Genomic DNA, 24365 nt, shown 5'->3' on the forward strand with positions numbered 1-24365 from the left:
GAGGAAGACCAAAGAGAAGGTTGATGGATGTCGTGAGGGAAAACATGAGGGCAGTTGGTGTTCGAGATGAGGATGCAGGAGATTAGGTTTGGGATTAGGATGCAGTTTTACATGGAAAAGGATGACACCCTGTGGTGACCCCTAACGGGACAAGCCGGAAGGAAAATAAATTTACATTGAAACCACCAAGAAAAAATTTGATTTTTTTTGTTTTGTTTCTATGACCCTAAGAACGTCATCCCTACCTCAAAGTATAGAGACTGAAACATGCTATTTCTCTGCTTAGGGTAAAGCACAACTTCAACATTCCAAAAACGTGCATGTTAGGTTAATTGAAGACTCTTAATTGTCCATGGGTGTGAATGTGAGTGTGAACGGTTATCTGTCAATATCTGCCCTAGGAGTGATTGGGGATGTGGTGATGATTCCAGGGGGAATCCTGCTTCTCGCCCAAAGTCATTTGGCACACCCGCAATCCTAATGAAAAGTTGATGGATAGATGTCTTAGAAGTGACAGTTGGGTATTCCATGGATTTACACAGTTCAGAGTAGCAGTTAATGTGAAGTATTTGCATGTGAGAGGTCAGCTGTGTCTTTAAATTCACCTCTACTCTGTTGGCGGTTGACAATACCCCCGAGTGTCCAGCGTCGATCCAGCCTCTTCAGATGGGCCTTGCGTCTTTTAGTTACTGATGATGATGATGATGAGCAACCAAAAGGTGTGGGTAAGAAAAAACAAGAAATGTGTGGTTAGTAGGAAGGCAAATAAACATCTTATACAAGCCAAGGAAGAAGTCAACTGATCCATTTCAAAAGGCAAATTATGTCCCAGCCAATCATGAGGTTATCAACAGAAATGTGCAACTAGTTTAAATTTAGTCAGAAAATTAAAATAGCCCCTTTGTTGTTGGTTAGATTTAATTAAAGTTACTGTATATGTCAATATAAATAAATGGAAACAGCATTTTTTTTTTTTTATACAATGTATTGTATTGCTCTAACCAGTCGGCACGGTGGGCGACTGGTTAGAGCGTCAGCCTCACAGTTCTGAGGACCCGGGTTCAATCCCCAGCCCCGCCTGTGTGGAGTTTGCATGTTCTCCCCGTGCCTGCGTGGGTTTTCTCCGGGCACTCCGGTTTCCTCCCACATCCCAAAAGCATGCATTAATTGGAGACTCTAAATTGCCCGTAGGTGTGAATGTGAGTACGGATGGTTGTTTGTTTCTGTGCGCCTTGCGATTGGCTGGCAACCAGTTCAGGATGTACCCCGCCTCCTGCCCGATGACAGCTGGGATAGGCTCCAGCACGCCTGCGACCCTAGTGAGGAGAAGCGGCTCAGAAAATGGATGGATGGATGGATGGATGTATTGTGTGTTCCCAATATCACATTCCACCCTGTTAGTCTGTGGCAGTTTTACCGTCAACAAAGAAAACACAAAAAAAACTAGTCCCAATGCAAACATTTTGACAGTTAAAAAAAAAAAGACAATCAAGTTTGCTCATCCTGTCTCTCAAGTGTTGTCTCGTGTTCATCCTGCCAGGAACATAGTGTAAATGGAGCCTCAGAGTCACATAGAATGGCAAACAAGTTGACCATCGGAAACAGATTCTATTCACAGGATTAAGAGTGGGTCTGATTTAGCTGGTTTGGACCATATTTCAATATTGGCTGCAAATAAAAACATGAGAAAGCATCAATAATGACTGACTCAACCCAATCTCAAAAAAGGTATTCCAGCAGAATACTGAAGATACTGCCTTCCATCCGCCCACCCCGGGGAGGGGGCTGGTGCTTCGCTGTGGCGGCTTTGTGTCGCAGTGGGTTGTGACGGGGTTCGCAGGAGTTTGTCTCGCACACTCGTCTTGTGCCTCATTTGGAGGGGGTCGGTGAGGGGAGTCTGTGTTTTGTGGCGTTTGGTTCCGTCCATTGAAGGGGAATGGAGGAAGGTCACTGGTGCCGTGTGTGGTTGCTTTTCGTGTCGGGGTGCTGGGTTGGATGTGTGTGGGCTTGGAGCGGGGGGTCGGGTTGAAGCTTGCACATGTGGACCATTTGGCGTGGTGGGGCAGTACCGGTTGGCTGTTTTAACAATGCTGTATTTAGCTTTTGGCTGGGACATTAATTGTTGGGTGTTGGGTCGGTTGGGTTGTTTCCGCACGCATTGCCTTTTGGTTAGTGCATTTGATGTTGGTGCTGGTTGTGGGGTGCCCAGAGTCGAATGTTCATTTTTGTCTGTGCTGCAGGCTGCTGGGAGGGTGGATGTACGTAGTTTGAGGGCCCTTTATTTGAGCCATGCAGGCTTTTTTGGGCCGGCCCCCTGGGGGAGTTGGGGTCGTTTGGGGCCGGGGTGGGGAGTCGGTGCCCGGCCCGAGTTCCCTCCTCTTCTCTGTGGTCTGCCGACCAGTCGGGCCGGGCCGGACCCGCATGAGTCTAGCCTATTACTTCACACACTGTACACACACTCTGCACTGTACATACTCCGCACATTGGGCATACTCGTATCTCATTCAGGGTCCCCTGGGGGACTGGCACCAGTTATGGCTGGGTGGGCTGTGACCTTCTCGCCTCATCCCCACCAGTTTCTCCAATTTTAATGCAATGTAATGTTCCTTTGTGTTCAAATATCTAGACTGTCTCACTATTTTTTTGCTGTGGTTTTCACCCCTAGTCCCCTTGTCCACTATATTTCAAACTCTTCTGTTCCACAGCAAAACTGTTCCAGCACAAAGGCATTCTGCAAGGCCAGGACAGGTTGGGGGGAAAATTAAAAAAAAACAAAAAATAATAATAATTATAAAAAAAATAAAAAGAATACCGAAGTTATCAAACAACATTGCTCAGTCATGTGATTTTGTTCCATATGAGTCATATGTCATTGAAAATGATTTCCTATTGTTTCTCAATCATCCAAATTATCAACCCAAATGCTAAAGGTAATTAATTTAATTATTACTTTCATTTCACTATAGCAAAATGAAGAAATATGATTACAATTGTTCTGCGAATAAAACAATACTTGAAGATTTTAACACCAAAAATGTTTGCCTGCATATAGTGTATACACATACATACGACACAATGTATGAAAATCTATGTACGTTTCACATTCACCATCGCACATACAGGTGTGCCTACTTATGTGTTTGAATGTCATTTATGAAGAATGATTTTCCTTAGTTTTAGAGCAAGAGGTGGGATATGACTAGGGTTGGGCATCGAGAATCGATAACCGATTGGAACCGGGACTAACGTTCCGGTTCTCCCGGAACTGTTCAAATTTTAAAATTTCGGTTCCTAGTTTCAATGCCTAGTCCTCCAGCCGCGAAGAAGTGGCATAAACCAACGAAGAAGAACGGGCACGATGACGTGTTTTTGCCCAACGGCAGCGAACTAAAGTGTGTCTTAACTTTGTTAAAATGAATGACTAGTCACCTCAGTGCAACACTTCCAAGATTATATTCTGCAAAGGAGTTTTTGCCCGATATGTAGTATCTGATGCACTCCGAGCCTCAGTTGGGTTAGTTCCACACACATTGCCTTTTAGTTTGATATTGATACTGGTTATAAAGAACCTCGAGTCAAATGTTCATTTTAGTCTATGCTGCGGGCTGCTAAGGAAATGGATGTTCATAATTTGGAAACCCTTTATTTAAACCATGCAAACTTTTTTGACCCGGCCCCCGAAAATAATCGAGAATCGTTTGGAACCAGAATATAAACGAAGGAACCGGAATCGCTCCAATTCAAACGATGCCCAACCCTAGACATGACACAGTGATGCAAAGCACCATCCCAGCAGTCAGACTGAACATTAAAGAGGAAAAGGTCACACAAAAATGAGGCTCCTGCAAGAGGTGCTGCCTCCCCAGGGGAGTTGAAAGGCATTTGCTACGGTGCCAAAAACTGTGCAAAGCATTTTGGTGGAGGTCTGGAGTCATTTCACTATGATGCAACTGTTGTAGTTTGCAAGGTTCCTAATGTGCAACTGGAAGTGTGGCTGCGATTGCACATTAGGATTTAGTAATATCTTGCTCTGTGTTTATATCTCGCTCTCAGTCAGAGCTTGTGAAATAATGTCATGCATTTCTCACAATGCTGACAGAATGATTGTTGTCTGGCTGTTGGACTAATAGTATTGCGTTTGTTTTTCTGCACATACCCTCTCCTGTCCTGGAGGTACCTAAATCCAAATCGTCTCTGGTTCCACTTTGGGAGTCAAGGTATGTGGCGGGAACCCAGCCCTGCTCCTCTGCTGTGCTGACAAACCACCAACCTTGAAAGAAATGAAGCAACAACAACAAAAAATGAATGAGCATCTAAATTTAAACTTGTTCATCAAACTTGGGCATAAATTACACATCATTGTTTCTTCGTTTAACCATAACAGTGATGGGTTTTTTTTCCGTATGAGCCAGCATGGGCTGTTTTGCCCATGCGGCTCACAGGATGTACAGTAAGTCTCTGAGCAGCAGATCTCCTGCAGCCTGACAGAGATACAGCATCAAGCAGAATCATGGTGAATGGAAATTTGGCCTACAGTATTTGAGTTATTTTCATACACATAATTTGATCAATAATGGTGAAGACATGGCCCACGGAATTTCCTTTGGAAAGGTTTTTACTCACATGAGTATTTGAATTATTGGCAGTTGTTAACCATCAAAAGGTCATAATTGTATCTAAGAAAAAAAAAATCTGAAGTAATACTTTTCAAACTTTGAATGTCAAAATGTCCTAAATGAAGTTTCATGATTTTGCAACATGCTAATTACATTTCTGGATCTGTAGGATTTTTCCTCTTATCGCTTAATATCCCTTTTTCATGAAATCTAACACAAATGCTTTTCTTTTTTTTAGTTCTTTCACAAACCGTCCTTCTTGGTCACTCAAGCTGTGTTTCCCCTTAATGCTACTGGAGAAAGCTTCATTAGGCTGTTGCAATACACCAGCGGGATCTGTGAGCTGAAGTGCTAAAATGAGGCGGCCATTTTGCATTCACACAATAGCGGACAGCAAAATAAATGGGGGTTATTTCTGACATACCTGTGAATGAAAATGTATGAATGTGAAAATGTCAGAACTATTGCATGTCTTAACTGTTATTACGATTGCATAAATACAAGAGTGTAATGGGTTTAAAGAGTAGTTTGGATAATTTATGCACTTGTGTCCGCAGAGTTTGATGGGCAACACGTCAATTGTGCAACAATGTCATTTCACCATCGTTCCTGTCATACCGCGTTGCATGTAGTTGTTTGCACATTAAGGAATACAGTCCTGTTTTTGTTTTAATTCCTCATTTAAAAAAAATGCTATTCAAGCAACATGTTTTTGAGATTGTAGGGTGAAGCTGGCTACTAGTGTGGACTGAATGGGTGGCAACAACAGGAAAATGGGACTGGTGAACTTAGTTCAACATTTTTAATTATGAACTATGAATTGAACTAGTTCATTTTTGGAACGGTAAACTGAACTTTGCCAACACTGATCCTGTATTATTTCACATTGCAATATATCACAGGTTTGAAAAAACATCGCAGTCATTTTTTCCAATTTCATGCGGCCCTTGGGTGAATAAATTAAAAAGAGCCCGCTGGTGATAGCGTTAGCATTATGCAATACCGATCGACTGTATATAGCCGCGATATTTTGAAAAGGCTGAGACGTTGCTCAGTGGTTTGCTAGCAAACCCACTTATTTCTTCAAATTCAAGTGTAAACTTGTTTCCATATTGTACTGTATTTTGTTTTAACCACACACCGATTAAAAACATCACAATGGCAGTGCAAGATTATGATCCTAAAACTAAAAACATGAATATCTGTAATGGTGAACTAACTGAATGAAATACATCACTTATTGCACGACTACACTAACTGGGGGGAAAAAAAGAATGCTAATGGGTGTCCGCGATGGGTAAAAAACACCAATCCATCCATTTTCTGTACCGTTTATCCTCACTAGGGTCGCGGGCGTGCTGGAGCCTATCCCAGCTATCTTCGGGCAAGAGGCGGGGTACACTCTGAACTGGTTGCCAGCCAATCGCAGGGCACATAGAAACAAACAACCATTCGCACTCACAACATGTGACAAGCAAATGCAGCAACGTTATGCAAAATGGTTACAGAACTGTCATTGGTTTTACACCTCACTGTACACTGGTCAGTTGCGCAGATGTGTACAATATTTTTTTTTATTCTTACTGCAGAGTCATTTTTAATTGCCATTTCTATGTTTGTATAATTATTGTTTTTTTAACATCTTAATCAGACTTTGCTCCTCAGCTTGTTTTAATATAAACTATGTATTCACAAACCTTAATTCTGTGAAAAACACTCAAAAATCCAATGTACAAGGACTGCTCAGTACTTAGAAAAATGGTAACATATATTTTTGTCACCAAGTCTAAGTCTGGAAGGGTTAACAGACTTGTCATTGGCTGAAGTCTGTTGCTAACCGAATGTGAACCGCCTTGGGATCTCCCCGGAAGAGCGGAATGAACCTGGGGTCCCTGCTTAAGTTGCTGTCCCCGCAACCCTCCCCCGTGACCCAACCCCGGATAGGCAGAAGAAAATGGATGGATGGATAGCCGGGAGACAGAAGAAAGGGAATGGAGTTATGTAGTTCAATTTCTAGACTCTGGGTGCTTTGAGGTTAATATTCACCACCATATGTTTGCGACAGAAGGCCCCTTCCAATGACTGACGGGGAATCAAACTAGCAATCACTTAGTCCACAGTTTAATTTTACAAGTCAGTACTATTTAATGCATTTGCAGAAGGAGCGATTGAGATGTTTGAAAGGCAGTAAATAATCTGGGGGGAAAAAATGTAATACATGCTACGATTTTCTTTCTTTAAAAAGCAATTACATAATTGAGACACTCTAATGTATTTAAAGCCATATGGCTCAGTTCATCATGGCTCATCTTATGTGGTTGGGTAACGTTTAGTGAATCAGCCCTTTATTTCATGTTTTATTACAAGGCATGGCATCAGCTGCATTACGAAATTCAATAATTAATGTGGAAAAATATCCCACAACTAAAAGATGGGTAATGTAAAAGTCATGGAAACAGAGGAAGTGTGTTCCCACTGTAAAAAGGGATCCCGATACCCCTGATCTCGACCTAAATGGTACCAGGATGTGCCAGGTAATGATTATTTGACAATTCAACGATGTTTTCATTCAAAATAACAGAAAACAAAAACACAAAAATCATTAACTTTAATTATTTGTGAAGCTGGTCCGGGATTTCTTTATTGCCTCGTTTAAGTTTTTATGTTTTAACTAGCATAAAATGACTTGTTAAAATGCTCGCCTACAGCAGCCACACCTGTGCGGTTCTTCATATTTCAGCCCGTGATATTCCTGATAATTATTGCCAGCATAGCATGTTTACCAGCATGTGTAATAACTTTAGCAATGGTAGCACTGGTGCGACCAACTTATTTCAGTTCTTCTGGAGGTATAGCATGACCATGAATCATGCATGCACACAGTTCTGAGGTCCCAGGTTCAAATCTGGCCTTCCTGTGTGGAGTTTGCATGTTCTCCCTAAAGTATGCCTGCATTAGGTTTCTCTGGGTAATCGGGTTTCCTCACAGATCCCAAAAACATGCATGGTAGGTTGATTGTAGTGTCAGAATTGTCCGTAGGTGCAACTAGTGTCTTCTTCTTCTATTCCTTTCGGCTTGTCCCTTTAGGGGTTGCCACAGCGCGTCATCCGTTTCCATGTAAGCCTATCTCCTGCATCCACCTCTCGAACACCAACTGCCCTCATGTCTTCCCTCACGACATCCATCAACCTTCACTTTGGTCTTCCTCTAGCTCTCTTGCCTGGCAGCTCCATCCTCATCATCCTTCTACCAATATACTCACTATTTCTCCTCTGGACGTGACCAAACCATCGAAGTCTGCTCTCTCTAACTATGTCTCCAAAACATCAAACCTTGGCTGTCCCTCTTATGAGCTCATTTCTAATTTTATCCAACCTGGTCACTCCGAGAGCGAACCTCAACATCTTCATTTCAGCCACCTCCAGCTCTGCTTCCTGTTGTCTCTTCAGTGCCACTGTCTCTAATCTGTACATCACCACTGTTTTATAAATTTTGCCCTTCATCCAAGCAGAGACTATTCTGTCACATAACACACCTGACACCTCCCTCCACCCGTTCCAACCTGCTTGGACCCGTTTCTTCACTTCCTGACCACACTCACCATTGCTCTGGACGGTTGATCCCAAGTATCTAAAGTCCTCCACCCTTGCTATCTCTTCTCCCTGTAGCCTCACTCTTCCCCCACCAACCCTCTCATTCATGCACGTGTATAATGTCTTATTTCGGCTAATCTTCATTCCTCTGCTTTCCAGTGCATGCCTCCATCTTTCTAACTGTTCCTCCACCTGCTCCCTGCTTTCACTGCAGATCACAATGTCATCTGCAAACATCATGGTCCACGGGGATTCCAGTCTAACCTCATCTGTCAGCCTATCCATCACCACTGCAAACAGGTCAGGGCTCAGGGCTGATCCCTGATGCAGTCCCACCTCCACCTTAAATTTGTCTGTCACACCTACGGCACACCTCACCGCTGTTCTGCTGCCCTCGTACATGTCCTGTATTATTCTGACACACTTCTCTGCCATTCCAGAGCAGGAGTAGGTGCAACTACTGTGGCTACAACAAAGTTACACTCCAGTCAAGTGTGATGGTCTTGTAAATGTAAACAACAACAACTTGCTTGTTTATAAGTGCCTTGCGATTGGCAGGTGACCAGTTCAGGGGCTTCCCCGCCTCTCGCTAAGAGTCAGCTCGGATAGGCGCCAGCATACCCGCAAACCTAATGAGGATAAGCAGTTCAAAAAAAAAAAAAAAAAAAAACACACACACACACACAGATAATTTTAAAATTGAGACAATGCGAGTCCCCGGATGCACATGGAAACAATGAATCCTAACCCGGGAACAATGAGTCCCTGCAATTCATCATCATGGAATACAGATACAGTAATCATCCGCTATATCACAGTTCTTGCTTCGTGGTCCCACTCTTTTGCAGATTTTTATTCCAGTTGTTACTCTATTTTTGATACTGTTTGCACAATATTTTTGTTATCCATGGCTTTTGCTTTCTCTCAATATATTGTGTGTGTTTAGGCCTGTCATGATAGCAAAATTCTTTAGGACAATATATTTTCCCAAAGCCTACCACGACAAACGATATTATCGATGTTTTTTTTATGGCACTGATAATGATAGTGGAGCATAATAATTCAAGGCCATCCTTTTTAAGAACAATTCACTTTTAATTCTAAGAATAATGAACATTGACATTGTAATGTAGAACAATAAATACATACAATATTTTCTTATATATCAAATATTGATTCCGATGATAGCTGGGATAGGCTCCAGCGCGCCCGCGACCCAAGTGAGGAGAAGCGGCTCAGAAAATGGATGGATGGATAAAATATAAATAAAAGAGACTCAGGCTCTGTTCACAAAAATTGCACTTCAACAAATATTAAAATTTGGCACAGAGGTATACACAGTCCTTAATGCCTTAAGTTTCCAGTTGGTTAAGAAAAAGGGTCAAGTACAGTTGCAACATTAATAACATCACAACAAGTAGATGAAAGCAACCTGTTTTGAGTTAAGATCTGTCCTCCTTTTTAAAAGCCTGCAGCATTTCTTTGGCATTGCTTTGTCAACATGGTCAGTGGCTACATCTCTTACAATAGTAACGCTATGCTGTATATAATATGGGCATACATGTGCCATATTCACATTTGTATTTGCATTGCTGGGCAAAGGGTTCCATAACTGCAAGCTGCCAGGAAACAGGAAATGTCCCACTGTGTATTTTTATTCCCAGCAGAAAAGAAATTGGATGGGATGGTTGTGTTTAAAATGGATTTAGTCACCTTGAGGAGTTGTGTTGTCTCTGTTTCGACTTCATACAAATTTGACATACCAGCTCATTGGTGTTGGCAGTATGGCCATGTTCATCTGGCTTGAATCAAAATGTTCTCACATCGTCGCCGACTTTCCAGCACCTCGCCAGAGTACGAAGCTATAGGCGAAGCCATAGCTCTGTACTCTGTGCTAATTTTTGTGCATCTCAGACGCGGGACGCACATCAAATGAGATCACTACATACAGTGTGTGTGTGTGTGTGTATATATATATATATATATATATATATATATATATATATATATATATATTACTGTATTTGAAACAACAATACATTTACATAAAATAAATGCTCCGTGAGCACAGAGTTCCAGCCTGCAACGTCTGCGCCACGCGAGGCTCGCGCTCGTCGTGGCTAGGGGGCCATGCAGACCTGTTGGCCATTCATTACAACAAGGCTGCAAGCTTGAGTAAAGCAGAGAAAAAGACGGCGACTTTTAACTACCATGTCTCATATAGTGAGACTGTGTAAAGGGAGCATTAAAACATGCACTCGCGTAAGCGCAACCAGATGAGATTTCTACTCATGCACGCTGAAAAAAATGGTCGTATAAAGCAACCATTTTGGTTGTAGTCTCCAGCCCTGTGTAATGTAGACCCTAAAATCTATTATAATATACCACAACATTATGACGACTTGCACAATATAGTTACAGGATATCAAATACAAGAATTATATCAACTGCTTTGCTTTCACAGCGATTTTGTTGATACCATCAGAGGTATTCATAACAATACACTATGTTCATCATTGGATTGCAGTTTTCATGAGTGTCGTACTGCACTTGCATTCTGCTGAGAACTGTTTAGCATAAGTGATAGCATCAGCAGCTAACAGGATGAAGCAAGGTGTTAATGATATGCTCAAACCACGCTTGAAAATCATCATGGAGGTGCAACTACTGTAGCTACAACGAAGTTACGCAACAGTCAAGTGTGACGGTCTTGTAAATGCAAAACAACAACATACTGTGGGCTGGGGAGGAAGAAAAAAAAACAATAACACGGCTAAGTCGACTTCAAAAAGACACAAAACGATGACACAGAATTTGTGCCTTAAAGCTCGGCCGTTAGCCCCCCCCCCCAAAAAAAGTCCCGACCAGAACCATGTTTGTGCTGCCGGAACCAATGTTTCACATGGACATTTATTGTACAAGGACTCAGTTTGGGCCACTGATAAACATTGCCAAGACCGACAAAGGAGCATCTGTAAGTGATTTTTAAGCAAAGGTGGGTAGAGTAGCCAAATATTGTACTCAAGTAAGAGTACTGTTACTTTAGAATAATATGACTCAAGTAAAAAGTAGTCATCCAAATATTTACTTAAGAGTAAGAAAGTACTCAATGAAAAAAACTACCCACTTGTGAGTAACTTCAGATTTGTTTTCTTTTTTTTTTTTAACTCAATGCATGAACATCAAATAAAATAAAAACAAATAATAATATATGGGAATGTCATGGTCTGTGTTTTGGTTTGGGTTGTGTTTAGTTTTGTACCATGTTTTCCTGTGTTCCATGTTTGTCGTGTGCTCATTAGGTTGTTGTGTCCACCTGTTCTCGTCTACTTTGTGTTGACCAATCAGGCTCTCTCCAGCCACTCGTGTCTTGTCCAGGTGTTCCTCGTTGTCTCGTCAATCTGTTTGTATTTAGTTCCCTGGTTTCTTTCAGTTCTTGTCGGTTCATTGTCGTTGTCACGTCTTTGCCATGTCATAGTCGCCAGTTGTCGTTGTCACATGTCATTGTCAGGTGTCATTGTCCCTATCTGTTCCACGTCTTACTCACAGGTCATAGTTTGTTTCCAGTTTTAGATATTCAAGTGTTTCTTTGTTACTTTTGTTTGGTTGTTATCTGTTGTGGGACTTTGTTTAGTTTTGCTTTATCCAATATCCTTGTTTGCCCTTTTTGAAGATTAAATATTATTTTGAGACTCCAGCACCCCTGCCTTGCCTCCTTGCTTCCCTGCAATTGGGTCCACCATGTTCTTGCCTTGCGTTACTCGCCCTCGCCCTAACCACGTACGTGACAGGGAGTCGACACACACCTGCCACCATTTAAAGTTTTAACAGACCAAAAACCAGAAACACATACATTGGGCCCTACAGAAACATGATTTGCTTTTTTCGCTTAAATGACTTCATGAAGAAGCTGTTTGCTGACCAGACTGAGTGATTGTGTGTGCATGTGCGACACCATAGGGATAGTGCTAATTTTGCCATATCCACTGCCAAAACAACAATAGAAACATCTGCTACTCACCGCAACGTGTTTTCTCAAGTTAGGAGTGGGCTGAAATAGCCAAGTTTGGGCAGTCACGATTTAAGAATGCATGATAAAGCTGTTGTTTTTGGGAGTCTGTAAAATAAATACAGTCGTGCGGAATCAAATAACATTAGTGATCACATTTGATAGGCGCAACAAGCACCCTATGCGGAAGTCGATGATTGAGTCTAAAAATAGACGCGCACGTGCAAGAATGAATAAATAAAAGTAGCGAATGGCATGTCGATCATTGTAACGGAGTATAAGTATCGATCCTTCTCCATAAATACTCAAGTAAAATGTACAGTGCATTGAAAGTACTCTGACAATTACAGTTAATGGAAAATGTTAGTTGAGTAAATGTAACGGAGTAAATATAGCGCGTTACTACCCACCTCTGTTTTTAAGACACTATAACGTGTAATGTATTGTACATATAAGATGTATGAGTGAGCTGAATGGTAATGAGCAGTTTTTTGTTTTACCTAAAATGGTAATCGCTAGCGGGCTAATGCTAATTTCGAATGTTAACCATTTAGCAAAGACTGATTTTGTGGTTTGTTGTCTGAGTTTATACCATAACCTCAGTACCAACATATGCAGTTTAAGGATAGAAGTCCAGCCCTCAGACATTAGAATAAAATGCCATGTTAGTAGTCTGCAGTACTATATATAGTGACATAGATAAGGCCTCTGGAACTCAGGAATGCGTGGACAATTTGAATTCATATTTACTGAGGCACCATAGAGCCAGTGTTACATCCCAAATACTAGAAAAAGTTTACTTGGTAAAATATGGGACCTGTATTACAAGGACTATAGATTTTAACAGTGTAGCTGCTTTCAAAATTAATTATCAAATTACTACTAAATACATTAGTTGGAGCAGTTTTTTTGTTTTTTTTAAATTAAGGCATTAACTTGTGAATTTATCCGTCCCATTAATCCTGTATGGCAATATGAAATAAAGTGGGATGCTGTTAATTGTGGCGGGCACATGGGAGTTATGTGAGAGACATGACTATTCAGGAAATATTGTGGCCGTAAATTATATAGCTGTATATAAATACCGAATATATACATTTTAGGGCCGTGCATTTACATAAAATAAGTTGTTACCAATTACTATTCGTTCACAGACACCCCAAATACTTTAGGTTTTATGTTCTATTGTCTAATGTTCATGTTTCCAGCTGGTAACCGAAAGCATCACTCATGAACTGATTTTCTTGTTTGTTTCTGGAATGTGCAACAGTTAAGATCCATTTACAGTATTGTTATGTTACAAAGACTTACAACTTACACAACTTTGAAATGATTAAAATATTGCCATGCACATGTTCTATTGTGTCTTGCCAGGCAATTGCTGCATGATTTCACCCCTTTTGGGTAACTGAGCACACATAGAAGACGACACTGAGCATACTTTCTCACAATTATATGTCATATCCGTGGGCCCTCTCTAATAAATGTCGGCCATGCTAAATAAGTGTGGAAGGCATTTGTTTTGTACAAAGCCAAGCCAAGGGAAGACAGAAGGGAACGTTGCGCTGGAGCATTACACTGACTTCCCTTGCTCCCCTTCCCTGACTTCCCTTTTGGGGATCCTCAGATTGATCCTTGCTGATCTTTTGTCAATGAGAGTTGACAGAATTATGTCATAAGGGAAGAGCCACAAGTTACTATTTCACCATCTACAACTAGGACGAAACTCTCTCAAGAGCAGCAAGCATTGTAATGCAGGACCGCTTTTCAGGGCAACAATGAATTTCTGCAAAGCAAGCAGAACATCCATCCATCCATCCATTTCCTACCGCTTATCCGAGGTCGGGTCGCGGGGGCAGTAGCTTTAGCAGGGATGCCCAGACTTCCCTCTACCCAGCCACTTCCGGGGGGATCCCGAAGCGTTCTCGGGTCAGCCGAAAGACGTAGTCTCTCCAGCATGTCCTGGGTCGTCCCCGGGATCTCCTCCCGGTGGGACGTGCCCGGAACACCTCACCGGGGAGGTGTTCGGGAGGCATCCAAATCAGATGCCCCAGCCACCTAATCTGGCTCCTCTCAATGCGGAGGAGCAGCGGCTGTACTCTGACATCCTCCCGGATGACCGAGCTTCTCACCCCATCTCTAAGGGAGAGCCCGGACACCCTGCGGAGGAAACTAATTTCGGCTGCTTGTATCTGGGATCTCGTTCTTTCAGTCACGACCCACAGCTCATTGGAACAGCAGGGTTGGAACGTAGATCAACCGGTAAATTGAGAGCGTCACCTTTCGGCTTAGCTACCTTCTTTACCACAACGGACCGATACAAAGTCCGCATCACTGCAGAAGCTGCACCGATCTGCCTGTCGATCTCCCGTTCCATTCTTCCCTCAGTCGTGAACAAGACCCCAAGATACTTGAACTCCTTCACTTGGGGATGGATCTCATCCCTGACCCAGAGAGGGCACGCCACCTTTTTCTGACTGAGGACCATCATCTCAGATTTGGAGGTGCTGATTCTCATCCCAGCAGCAGAACAGTGAAATAAAATGAAGAGAACATAAACACAATTTATCTTTAATGTCAAACAAGACATGTACTGTAATATACAATATACAATGTACTGTACTACGACTGCAACAAATCAGGGATGAAACAGGAGTCAGATAGCAAAAAATAAGATGTCAGACACGTTTGTTACTATGCTATACTGTGCTATAAAACATGACAAAGCGATCTCAGATGAATGACTATTTGTTCACGTAACAACTGCAGGCATATTTTGGTTTTCATTAAATTGCAGATGGAAAATTAATCCAAGTATGCACAGAGAATGTAGATGAGAAAACAAAGTCAGGAAAGGGGACAGCATGCCAAATATTTTGAGTCAACTCCATGAGCACCAGCCAAAATTGCACACCAATGCAAGGCAAATTTACTGTTAGTTAAATACATCACTGTTGCCGTTAAATACATTTTACAGAGCCTTGCATGCATGAAATTTATTTTGGTTGTTTCTCTTTGCGTTTTGTCATGTTAGCAGTATGTAGTAGTAGTAGTATAGTTTACATGCATCATATCCCACCAGTTTTATTTGTATGTACACTGGCTACACATACAGCTGAAATGAAAACCAAAGACTCATTAGGGTAAAGTTTGTGTAGCTTCCTGTAGAAGTCGATAACATAATAACAGAACATATTCAATTTGCCCTTTTTAAAACGTAATAGCCCATAATGTAATAACTGGCAAATACCGCAATAGAAGTCCTGAACCTATAACATAACTTTTGACCAACAACATTGGCTTATTATTACATTATTGGCCTGGTAAAAATAATCTTTGCAAATAATTATTGAATGTAAAAGAAAACTTGTGTAGAACTGCTCATCTCCCAGCAGGTCTAGTGGTTAGGCAGTTGAAAAGGCTGCATTTCTCCACTTGAATGTGCTGCACTTTTGCTAATTGTTTGTTACAGTAGATTGCGTACAAGCATTGTAACTTACATTTAAATGATTGCACTTGTGACAACGTCCATTGTCACCATACTGTATCTGTCGCCCCTCGTCCCCCTCCAGGTATGAATCAAACGAAGAATAACCAAACTTTTACCATGGCAATGAATGCTGGCATGCTATGTTAGCGTAGCAAGTCAGCAACAGAGCTAACCCAATACCGGCCTCCACCCACACGTACAGTTACATAAACACTATATGATTAAATGGCACAATAGACATTTTTGTCGTGAATCACAACATAAAACACTGCTAAAAAATAAATAAAAACAATACAATGGAACTCCAAGTCAGTCACCATTCTGTGAAATCAACCTCTCCAATTAGGAAGCAACACTAATTGTGAATCAGTTTCCCCTGCTGTTGTGCAAATTGAACAGACATCAGGTGGAAATAAGAGGTAATTAGCAAGACAACCCATATAAAGGAGTGGTTGTGCAGGTGGTGACCACAGACCATATCCTTGTTTTCATTCTTTCCGGATGATTTTTCTTGGTCAGGTTTGCATTTTGTCAGTGTTCTCACACCTAGAGGTAGCAGGAGGCGGTGTCTACAAACCACAGATGTTGCTTAAGTAGTGCAGCTCATCCAGGATGGAACATCAATGCGAGCTGTGGCAAGGTTTGCTGTGTCTGTCAGCACAGTGTATAGAGCATGGAGGAGGTATCAGACAGGCCAGTACACCAGAGTACAAAAGGAGATGTGGAGGGGGCCATAGGAGGGCAACAACCCAGCAGCAGGACTGTTACTCGCTCCTTTGTGCAAGGAGGAACAGGAGCTGCACTGCCAGACCCCTGCAAAATGACCTCCAGCGGGCCACGAATGTGCATGTTTCTGCTCAAACTGTCAGAAACAGACTCCTTGAGTGTGGTATGAAGGCCCGACATCCACAAGCGAGGTCTGTGCTTACAGCCCAACACCGCGCAGGTCGAGTGGCATTTTCCAGAGAACACTAAGATTGGCAGTTCGCCGTTTGCGCCCTGTGCTCTTCATGGATGAGCGCAGATTCACACTGATACTGTGTGACAGGCTTGACAGAGTCTGGAGACACCGTGGGGAACGTTCTGCTGCCTGCAACATCTTCCTGCATGACCGGTTTGGCGGTGGGTCAGTAATGGTGTGGGGAGGCATTTCTTTGGTGGGCTGCACAGCTTGCCATGTGCTAGCCAGAGGTGCCCTGACTGCCATTAGGTACTGAGTTGAGATTCTCAGATCCTCTGGGTTCTTTCTGATACATGACAATGCTCGGCCTCATGTGGCTGGAGTGTGTCAGCAGTTCCTGCATGATGAAGGCACTGATGCTATGGACCGGCCTGCCCGTTCCCCAGTCCTGAATCCAATCGCGCAGATTTGGGACATCATGTCTCGTTCTATCCACTGACAACATGTTGTACCACAGTGTCCAGGAGCTGACTGATGCTTCATTCCAGATCTGGGAGGAGATCCCTCAAGAGAACATCCGCCGCCTCATTGAGAAGGATGCCCAGGTCTTGTACTGGGTCATAGAGGTACGTACAAGCCACACACACACTACTGAGCCTCATTTTGACTTGTCTTGAGAAATTTCCACTTAAGTCACAGCCTGTGATGTGATTTTCCACCTTTATTTTGCAAATGAGTGATTTTCCACCTTTATTTTGCAAATGATTCTAAATCCAGATCTCTGTGTGATAATTTTGATTTACGTTGATCATTTTTATGTTATCTTGTTCTCAATGCATTCCACTGGTAATGAATAAAGATTATCAACTGGAAATTTTCATTTATTGACAGTTAGGATGTGTTATTTTAGTGTTCCCTTTATATAATCACACAGCACTTGGACTTCCCGTGAGTGAGTGGCACAGCTGGGTCTGGCTGGCGAGGTGTCTCACCGCTGCAATGGGGTGAGATGCAATTTAATTTCTGTTTTATCACGACATGGTCTTTTCATTGAGTAACGAGAATTAAACAGCTCAATCTTTGTTTTGAGCGTTGCTGACTGCAGAGAAAAATGTTTTATATACTGTACACTTTAAAAAACATGGATCACATACAGTATGCTTTATATGAAATGATAGATACAGTCGGTGGATGGATGGATGATGGATGCATAGATGGAAGGATGGATGGACCAATGGATGGATGTGGATGCCTGGCTAGACAAACTTATCCTCAGTTATACAAGTTAAAGACTGAGAAATTGCTTTTGGCATCAAAACACAGGGTGGAATTCTGTCTTGATTGTTTGGCATTTAAGAGCAAGCGTGCCCAACCTTTACATCATGTCTCTCAGCTAAATTGGATTTCAACTATTTGATGTATCTTTACTTCTTTCTTTACAGAACTATTTGTGATGGACCAGAACAACCTAAATACAACGCCAATTCCAATGAAGTTGGGACATTGTGTTAAACATAAATAAAAACTGAATACAATGATTTGCAAATCATCTTCAACCTATATTTAATTGAATACACTACAAAGACAAATGATTTAATGTTCAAACTGAAAAACTATTGTTTTTAGAAAATAACCATTAACTTAGAATTTTATGGCTGCAACACGTTCCAAAAAAGCTGGGACAGGGTCATGTTTACCACTGTGTTACATCACCTTTTCTTTTAACAACATTCAATAAACATTTGGGAACTGAGGACACTAATTGTTGAAGCTTTGTAGGTGGAATTATTTCCCATTCTTGCTTGATGCACAGCTTCAGCTGTTCAACAGTCCGGAGTCTCCGTTGTCATATTTTACGCTTCATAATGCGCCGCAGATTTTAATTGGGAGACAGGTGAGGACTACAGGCAGGCCAGTCTAGTACCTGCACTCTTTTACAACGAAGCCACACTGTTGTAACACGTGCAGAGTGTGGTTTCGCATTGTCTTGCTGAAATAAGCAGGGGCATCCATGAAAAAGACGTTGCTTGGATGGCAGCATATGTTTCTCCAAAACCTGTGTGTACCTTTCAGCATTAATGGTGCCTTCACAGATGTGTAAGTTACCCATGCCATTGGCACTAACACAGCCCCATACCATCACAGATGCTGGCTTTTGAACTTTGCGTCCATAACAGTCCGGATGGTTCTTTTCCTCTTTGGCCCGGAGGACACGACGTCCACAATTTCCAAAAACAATTTGAAATGTGGACTTGTGGGACCACAGAACACTATTCCACTTTTCATCAGTCCATCTTAGATGAGCTTGGGACCAGAGAAGCCGGCGGTGTTTTTGGATGTTGTTGATCAATGGCTTTTGCTTTGCATAGTAGAGTTTTAAGTTGCCCTTACGGATGTAGCGCCGAACTGTACTTACTGACATTGTTTTTCTGAAGTGTTCCTGAGCCAATGTGGTGATATTCTTTACACATTGATGTCGGTTTTTGATGCAGTGCCGCCTGCGGGATCGAAGGTCACGGGCATTCAATGTTCGTTTTCGGCCTTGCCGCTTACATGCAGTGATTTGTCCAGATTCTCTGAACCTTTTGATGATATTATGGACCGTAGATGATGAAATCCCTAAATTCCTTGCAATTGTACATTGAAGAACATTGTCCTTAAACTGTTCGACTATTTTCTCTCGCCCCATCTTGATTTGTGAATGACTGAGCAATTCAGGGAAGCTCCTTTTTGTACCCAATCATGGCACCCACCTCTTCCCAATTAGCCTGATCACCTGTGGGATGTTCCAAACAGGTGTTTGATGAGCATTCCTCAACTTTCTCAGTCTTTTTTGCCATCTGTCCCAGCTTTTTTGGAACGTGTTGCGGCCATAAAATTCTAAGTTAATGATTATTTGCTAAAAACAAATAACAAATAGTATATCAGTTTGAACATTAAATATCTTGCCTTTGTAGTGTATTTAATTAAATATAGGTCGAACGTGATTTGCAAATCATTGTATTCTGTTTTTATTTATGTTTAACACAACGTCCCAACTTTATTGGAATTGGGGTTGTAAGTCAAAAGTAAATTGTTTCACAAACATATGGTAGGGGACATCTGTCAGGCTGACTGTAGCCGACTGAGGAATTGATCAAATAAAATGTGTGGTTATGACATCTGACCTGCCATTAATCATCCCCATGTACTTGCAAAAGTGCCTTAATGAGCAATTTATGAGTGAACGTCTTCAAAATTAAACACTGATGGAGATTAGCTGGATAATGACTAAACAAATGCCTCAAAAAAAGTGGTTGCAAGGAAGTTCAAGATATTTGGCCAAATGGCTTCTGCATCACTGTGATTGACTGGTACTTTAACTCAAGGGGGTGCCACAGTGACCGACTGCTCCGCACATCTGAGTCACAGTTCCAAGGAGCCGGTTCACAATATGGCTTTCCTGTGTGGAGTTTGTATGTTCTCCCCGTGCCAGCATGGGTTTTCTCCGGATACTCGCGGTTTCCTCCCACATGACAAAAATATGCATGGCAGGTTAATTGAAGACTACCGTAATTTCTCGTGTAAAATGCGCACACATGTATAATGCGCACGCCCAAAGTTGACCTCAAACTTCTGGAAAACCCTACTACCTATGTATAATGCATTGCTTCTACCCATATGATCAAAACATGAAGTACTATCCATATTTTTTTAGTTTTTTCAAAGAATTATTCTGAAGTTAAATACCTTATTTGAACACACAATACTTTCTTTTTATTTACTTGCTCATATTTTGAAATTCACACCCCTAGTTATATTTCGTGAATGGGAAAACACACAGTTGTGCTCATATGTTTGATTACCCAGGCAGGATTTGTAAGATGTGTACAATTCTTTTAAGAAAACATGAAGGACCAGGCAAAACACATTGAATTTTATTTTAGTGGGATTCAAATTAAACTGTCAAGCATTTCTGAAAATAATTATTATTGAACAAAACATAACCATAAATAAATTAATGATGGTTGTTGTTTAGTCATCAGTCGTATTAAAAAAACAAATACAAAACAATATTTCACAAATTCTCTCCGAGTATGAAAACTTATGAGCACAACTGTACATATATGCAGTCATATGTACCCCTGTCATATTGGAATGAAAGTGTAGTCTCCAGCTTTTTCATAACTTCAAAGTGGCATACTAGAATGAAAGTGTACAACTTTTTCATAACCTCTAGGGGGCGCTGGCATAGTGGAATGAAAGTGTAGAGCTTCCTCATAACCTCTAGATGGTGGCATACATTGATAAAATGTGAAAAGTCTCTTTCCTTTTCTCCTATACCTATGTATAATGCGCACGATTGATATGATTGATATGTGCCCTGCAAATGGTAGTCAACCAAGTTTAGGCCTCTCGCCCGAAGTCATCTGAAATAGCTGTCAGCACACCTGCGACCCGAGTGAGGAGAAGCTGTTAAAAGAAACGATGGATGGATGGAAAAAAAAAATAACTCATACTTGCAGTTTAGGACTCAGGCTCTACTAGCAGGTTCATTATTCTTGGCAGATGAAACAAGTGGGTAAAAAACAATTTTTTTTAAATCTGCACATCCAGTCCAGTTACAAGTGTGTCAATTTCCTGTATTTCTACTTAAATTGGTCATAAAATGTGCTCTGGTTTTCATCTGAGTCACACAGAGTGACTGAGTCAGTTTTCTGAAAGTAATACCACAAATATATATATATATATATGATTCACTGTGCGGGGTGGAACAAGTATGTGAACCTTTGGATCTAAAAACTGGTTGAGCCTCCTTTGCCAAGGCAAGGCAAATTCATTTGACACTTGGGACTGATTTCACTTCTGTTGCCAATTTATTCCATTTGTGTGCAGCATAACAGCTAAATGCTGCTTCACCATGTTTGTTTTGCTCCACTATTGCCCCTTTTCCATTGTGCCAATTCTACCCCAACCAGCCTCGCTCTGCCCCTTGCGGTCGCTTCGCCATTCCACTTTTTCGAAGCCGAGCGGTAACAATGGCACCGCTTTTCAGAACCTCCTCCGACCTGGTTCTAAAATGCAGTCTGAGGAGGGCCGTGACGTAACTGTCATCTGATTGACCAACAGATTTATTTCAAAGGAGTGACTTGTCACTTTCACAATCATGGCGTCTCAAGGCTGCTGCACACCGAGCGACGCCACCGAAACTGACTGAAGGCCAAAATCTAACCGCTACTCTTTTACATTTACGTACACGTGCTTCATGGACTCGCACACAATTGGAAAGCACAGAACTCGAATATGCAGAGTATAAATGAATTTAAATGGTGAGCTTGTTTACATGTTTAGATACTGTATTTGGCATGTCAAGTCTGCACAAAATACTGTAGCTCATTTAATGTGGCTTCAACTACACTCATATTAAAGTTATTGGTTCATGTTGATGATGTCATTCTCTAACCTGTGTGGCGTATATTACCAAGTAACCGGTACGATAAAGCTAATACTCTTTTTGTACTGTGGTTAAGAGAGTAAGCTTTCTCTCACGGTGAAAACACATTTCTGGGTTTAGTGAGCTGTGCTGCCGCGTCGCATCAAGCCATATAAATAGTATATAAAGCATTAAATATTGTGTTTTACATCAATACTTAACTATATTCATAATGTATCATGTACAGCGGCTAAAATAAGTATTTAACAAGTCACCATTTTTCTAATTAAATATTATTTCCCAAAGTGCTATTGACATAAAAATTTCACCAGATGTTGGGAACAACCATCGTAATCCATGCATACAAAAAAAAGTGGAACAAATAAACTCACAAATTGAGTTGTGTGAAATGACACAGGGAAAAAGTATTGAACACATGAAGGGAGGTGCAAAAAGGCATGGAAAGCCAAGACAACACCTAAAATCTATCAATAAACAGCAATCCAGCCCCTTGTCAATACAAATGAATATCAGCTGGTTCAGTCTTAATTGATGGCCTACAAAAAGGTCTCATTGCCAAGGTGTGAATCAAGACACATGTCATGATGGGTAAGAGCAGAGAGCAAACTAATTGTGATGGTCTTAACAATGGCACTGATTCCAGGCGCATATCTAAACTTCTGAACGTTCCAGTGAGCACGGTTGGGGCCATAATATGTAACTTGATTTCTGATCTTATTTGTTCTACTTTCTTTGAATGTATGGACTACTTGGCGTGTTCCCAACATCTGTTGAAATTTTCAGGTCAATAGCACCTTTGGGAGTATACCTAGTAAGAAAAATGGTGACGTGTCAAATACTGATTTCAGCCGCTGTACCTATAGATGAAAAAACAAAGACTGTGACCAGAATGTATGCAAACATACGTAAACGCTGGGTACGTTCAAATGAATGGAGCCAGCGAGCTTCCTTTCAAATATCCACACTCTCGCTTTTATTCTCACCAACACCCTCTCTCGTTAACAACCTGCTTCTTCCTTAACTATTGTTCTATCTTTTTATGGTTTAAGGAACGTGATAAAGTACAAGATAATGAATACACAGCATCAACCGCATAAATGGGTTGGCCGGGCATCCACTTGTGAATCGTTCATGTACTGGGGGGGCGACGGCAACTCTACCCGATGGTCCGATCCAGTCGGGTTTGATCATGTCGCGCAGTGTCCGGCAGGCTAAAAGCAGCTTTTGTTCTGTTGTCGACTGAAAAGGTGTGGGCATTTTTGTCCATATTGGCACAAGATGAAATAGAGCAAAATGGAAGGTGTGACAAGAAACAAGCATGTTACCTTCTTCTGCAGTCCCTCCCATTTTTGATTGGTACCTGTTGTAATTGAAAAGCAACGGAGGCTTTTTTGTTCATTCATTTATTTACAGCATTTGTTTTAGACAGTGACACAAAACCTCAATTGAAGTGTAGTCTTCTGGAGACACCGCGACTATGATAATCAACAAAGTTCTGAAGAAACTGACTTAAGGGTGAACAGGAGGGGTCCAAAAACTGACCCTAGAGGGACCCCATATGTCATTGCCATTCAATGAGATTGAAAACTTCCAATGGATACAAAATAACTCCTTTCCTCCAGGTAGGACCTGAACCATTTAAGGACTGTTCCATATAGTCCTACCAACATTTATAACCTGTTCAGCAGTGTATTATGATCTACTGTGTCAAATGCTGCACTGAGATCCAACAAGAACTGACACCTTTCCCGATTCAGTGTTCAACCTTTTACCATTTAGTACTTTGATAAGAAGTCCATTTAAGTTCAACAAATTGCTGAGGTGATGAAAAAACAATTTCTTTACAATCTTGGCTATGAAGAGGAGGCTTAAGATGGGGCTATAGTTTTTTAACGTGGAAGCATCCAACGTTCTCTTTTTTTAGAATTGGCTTAATGGCAGCTATATTTTGACCGCAATAACCTCAAATAAATGTTTCCTGTAGTTGCAGATCAGACGATCAGGAGAAATGTATCGCTCTTCAGGTTATTCCACAGCATCTCAATTGGGTTGCGATCAGGACTCTGGCTAGCCAATTCCAAAACCTGTGCGTTCCTCTGTTAAAGTCATAAATTTATTGATTTACTTCTGCCCTTTTAAGTATTTGTCCTTGTAGCAATACCCATCTTCCGTTCAGCTTCATCTGTAGATAATAGCAATGCGTCCAGTTTCTTAGTAAGCAAAGCTGTTCCAAACCATCACTGTTACGATGAGGTTTTGATGGTAAATGCTGTGCCATTTTTTTTCCTCCACTCTAATCTGTAGCAATATTTTTTGGACAGT

The 24365-nt window shown here is 41.4% G+C and overlaps 1 protein-coding gene across 5 annotated transcripts in view; it reads right to left on the bottom strand.

The window, feature by feature from the left end:
• Positions 1-24365, bottom strand: part of sh3pxd2aa (SH3 and PX domains 2Aa) — a 152517-nt gene that overhangs the window by 22732 nt on the left and 105420 nt on the right. For all 5 annotated transcript variants that reach the window (XM_061679037.1, XM_061679036.1, XM_061679040.1 and 2 more), the window contains 2 exons: positions 4157-4270; positions 606-689 (listed from right to left, as the gene is read on the bottom strand). In XM_061679037.1, coding sequence (XP_061535021.1) covers positions 606-689; positions 4157-4270 — 198 coding nt within the window. The remainder of the gene's footprint in view (positions 1-605; positions 690-4156; positions 4271-24365) is intronic.

This window comes from Phycodurus eques, chromosome 6, assembly GCF_024500275.1.
Source record: "Phycodurus eques isolate BA_2022a chromosome 6, UOR_Pequ_1.1, whole genome shotgun sequence".
NCBI lineage: Eukaryota > Metazoa > Chordata > Actinopteri > Syngnathiformes > Syngnathidae > Phycodurus > Phycodurus eques.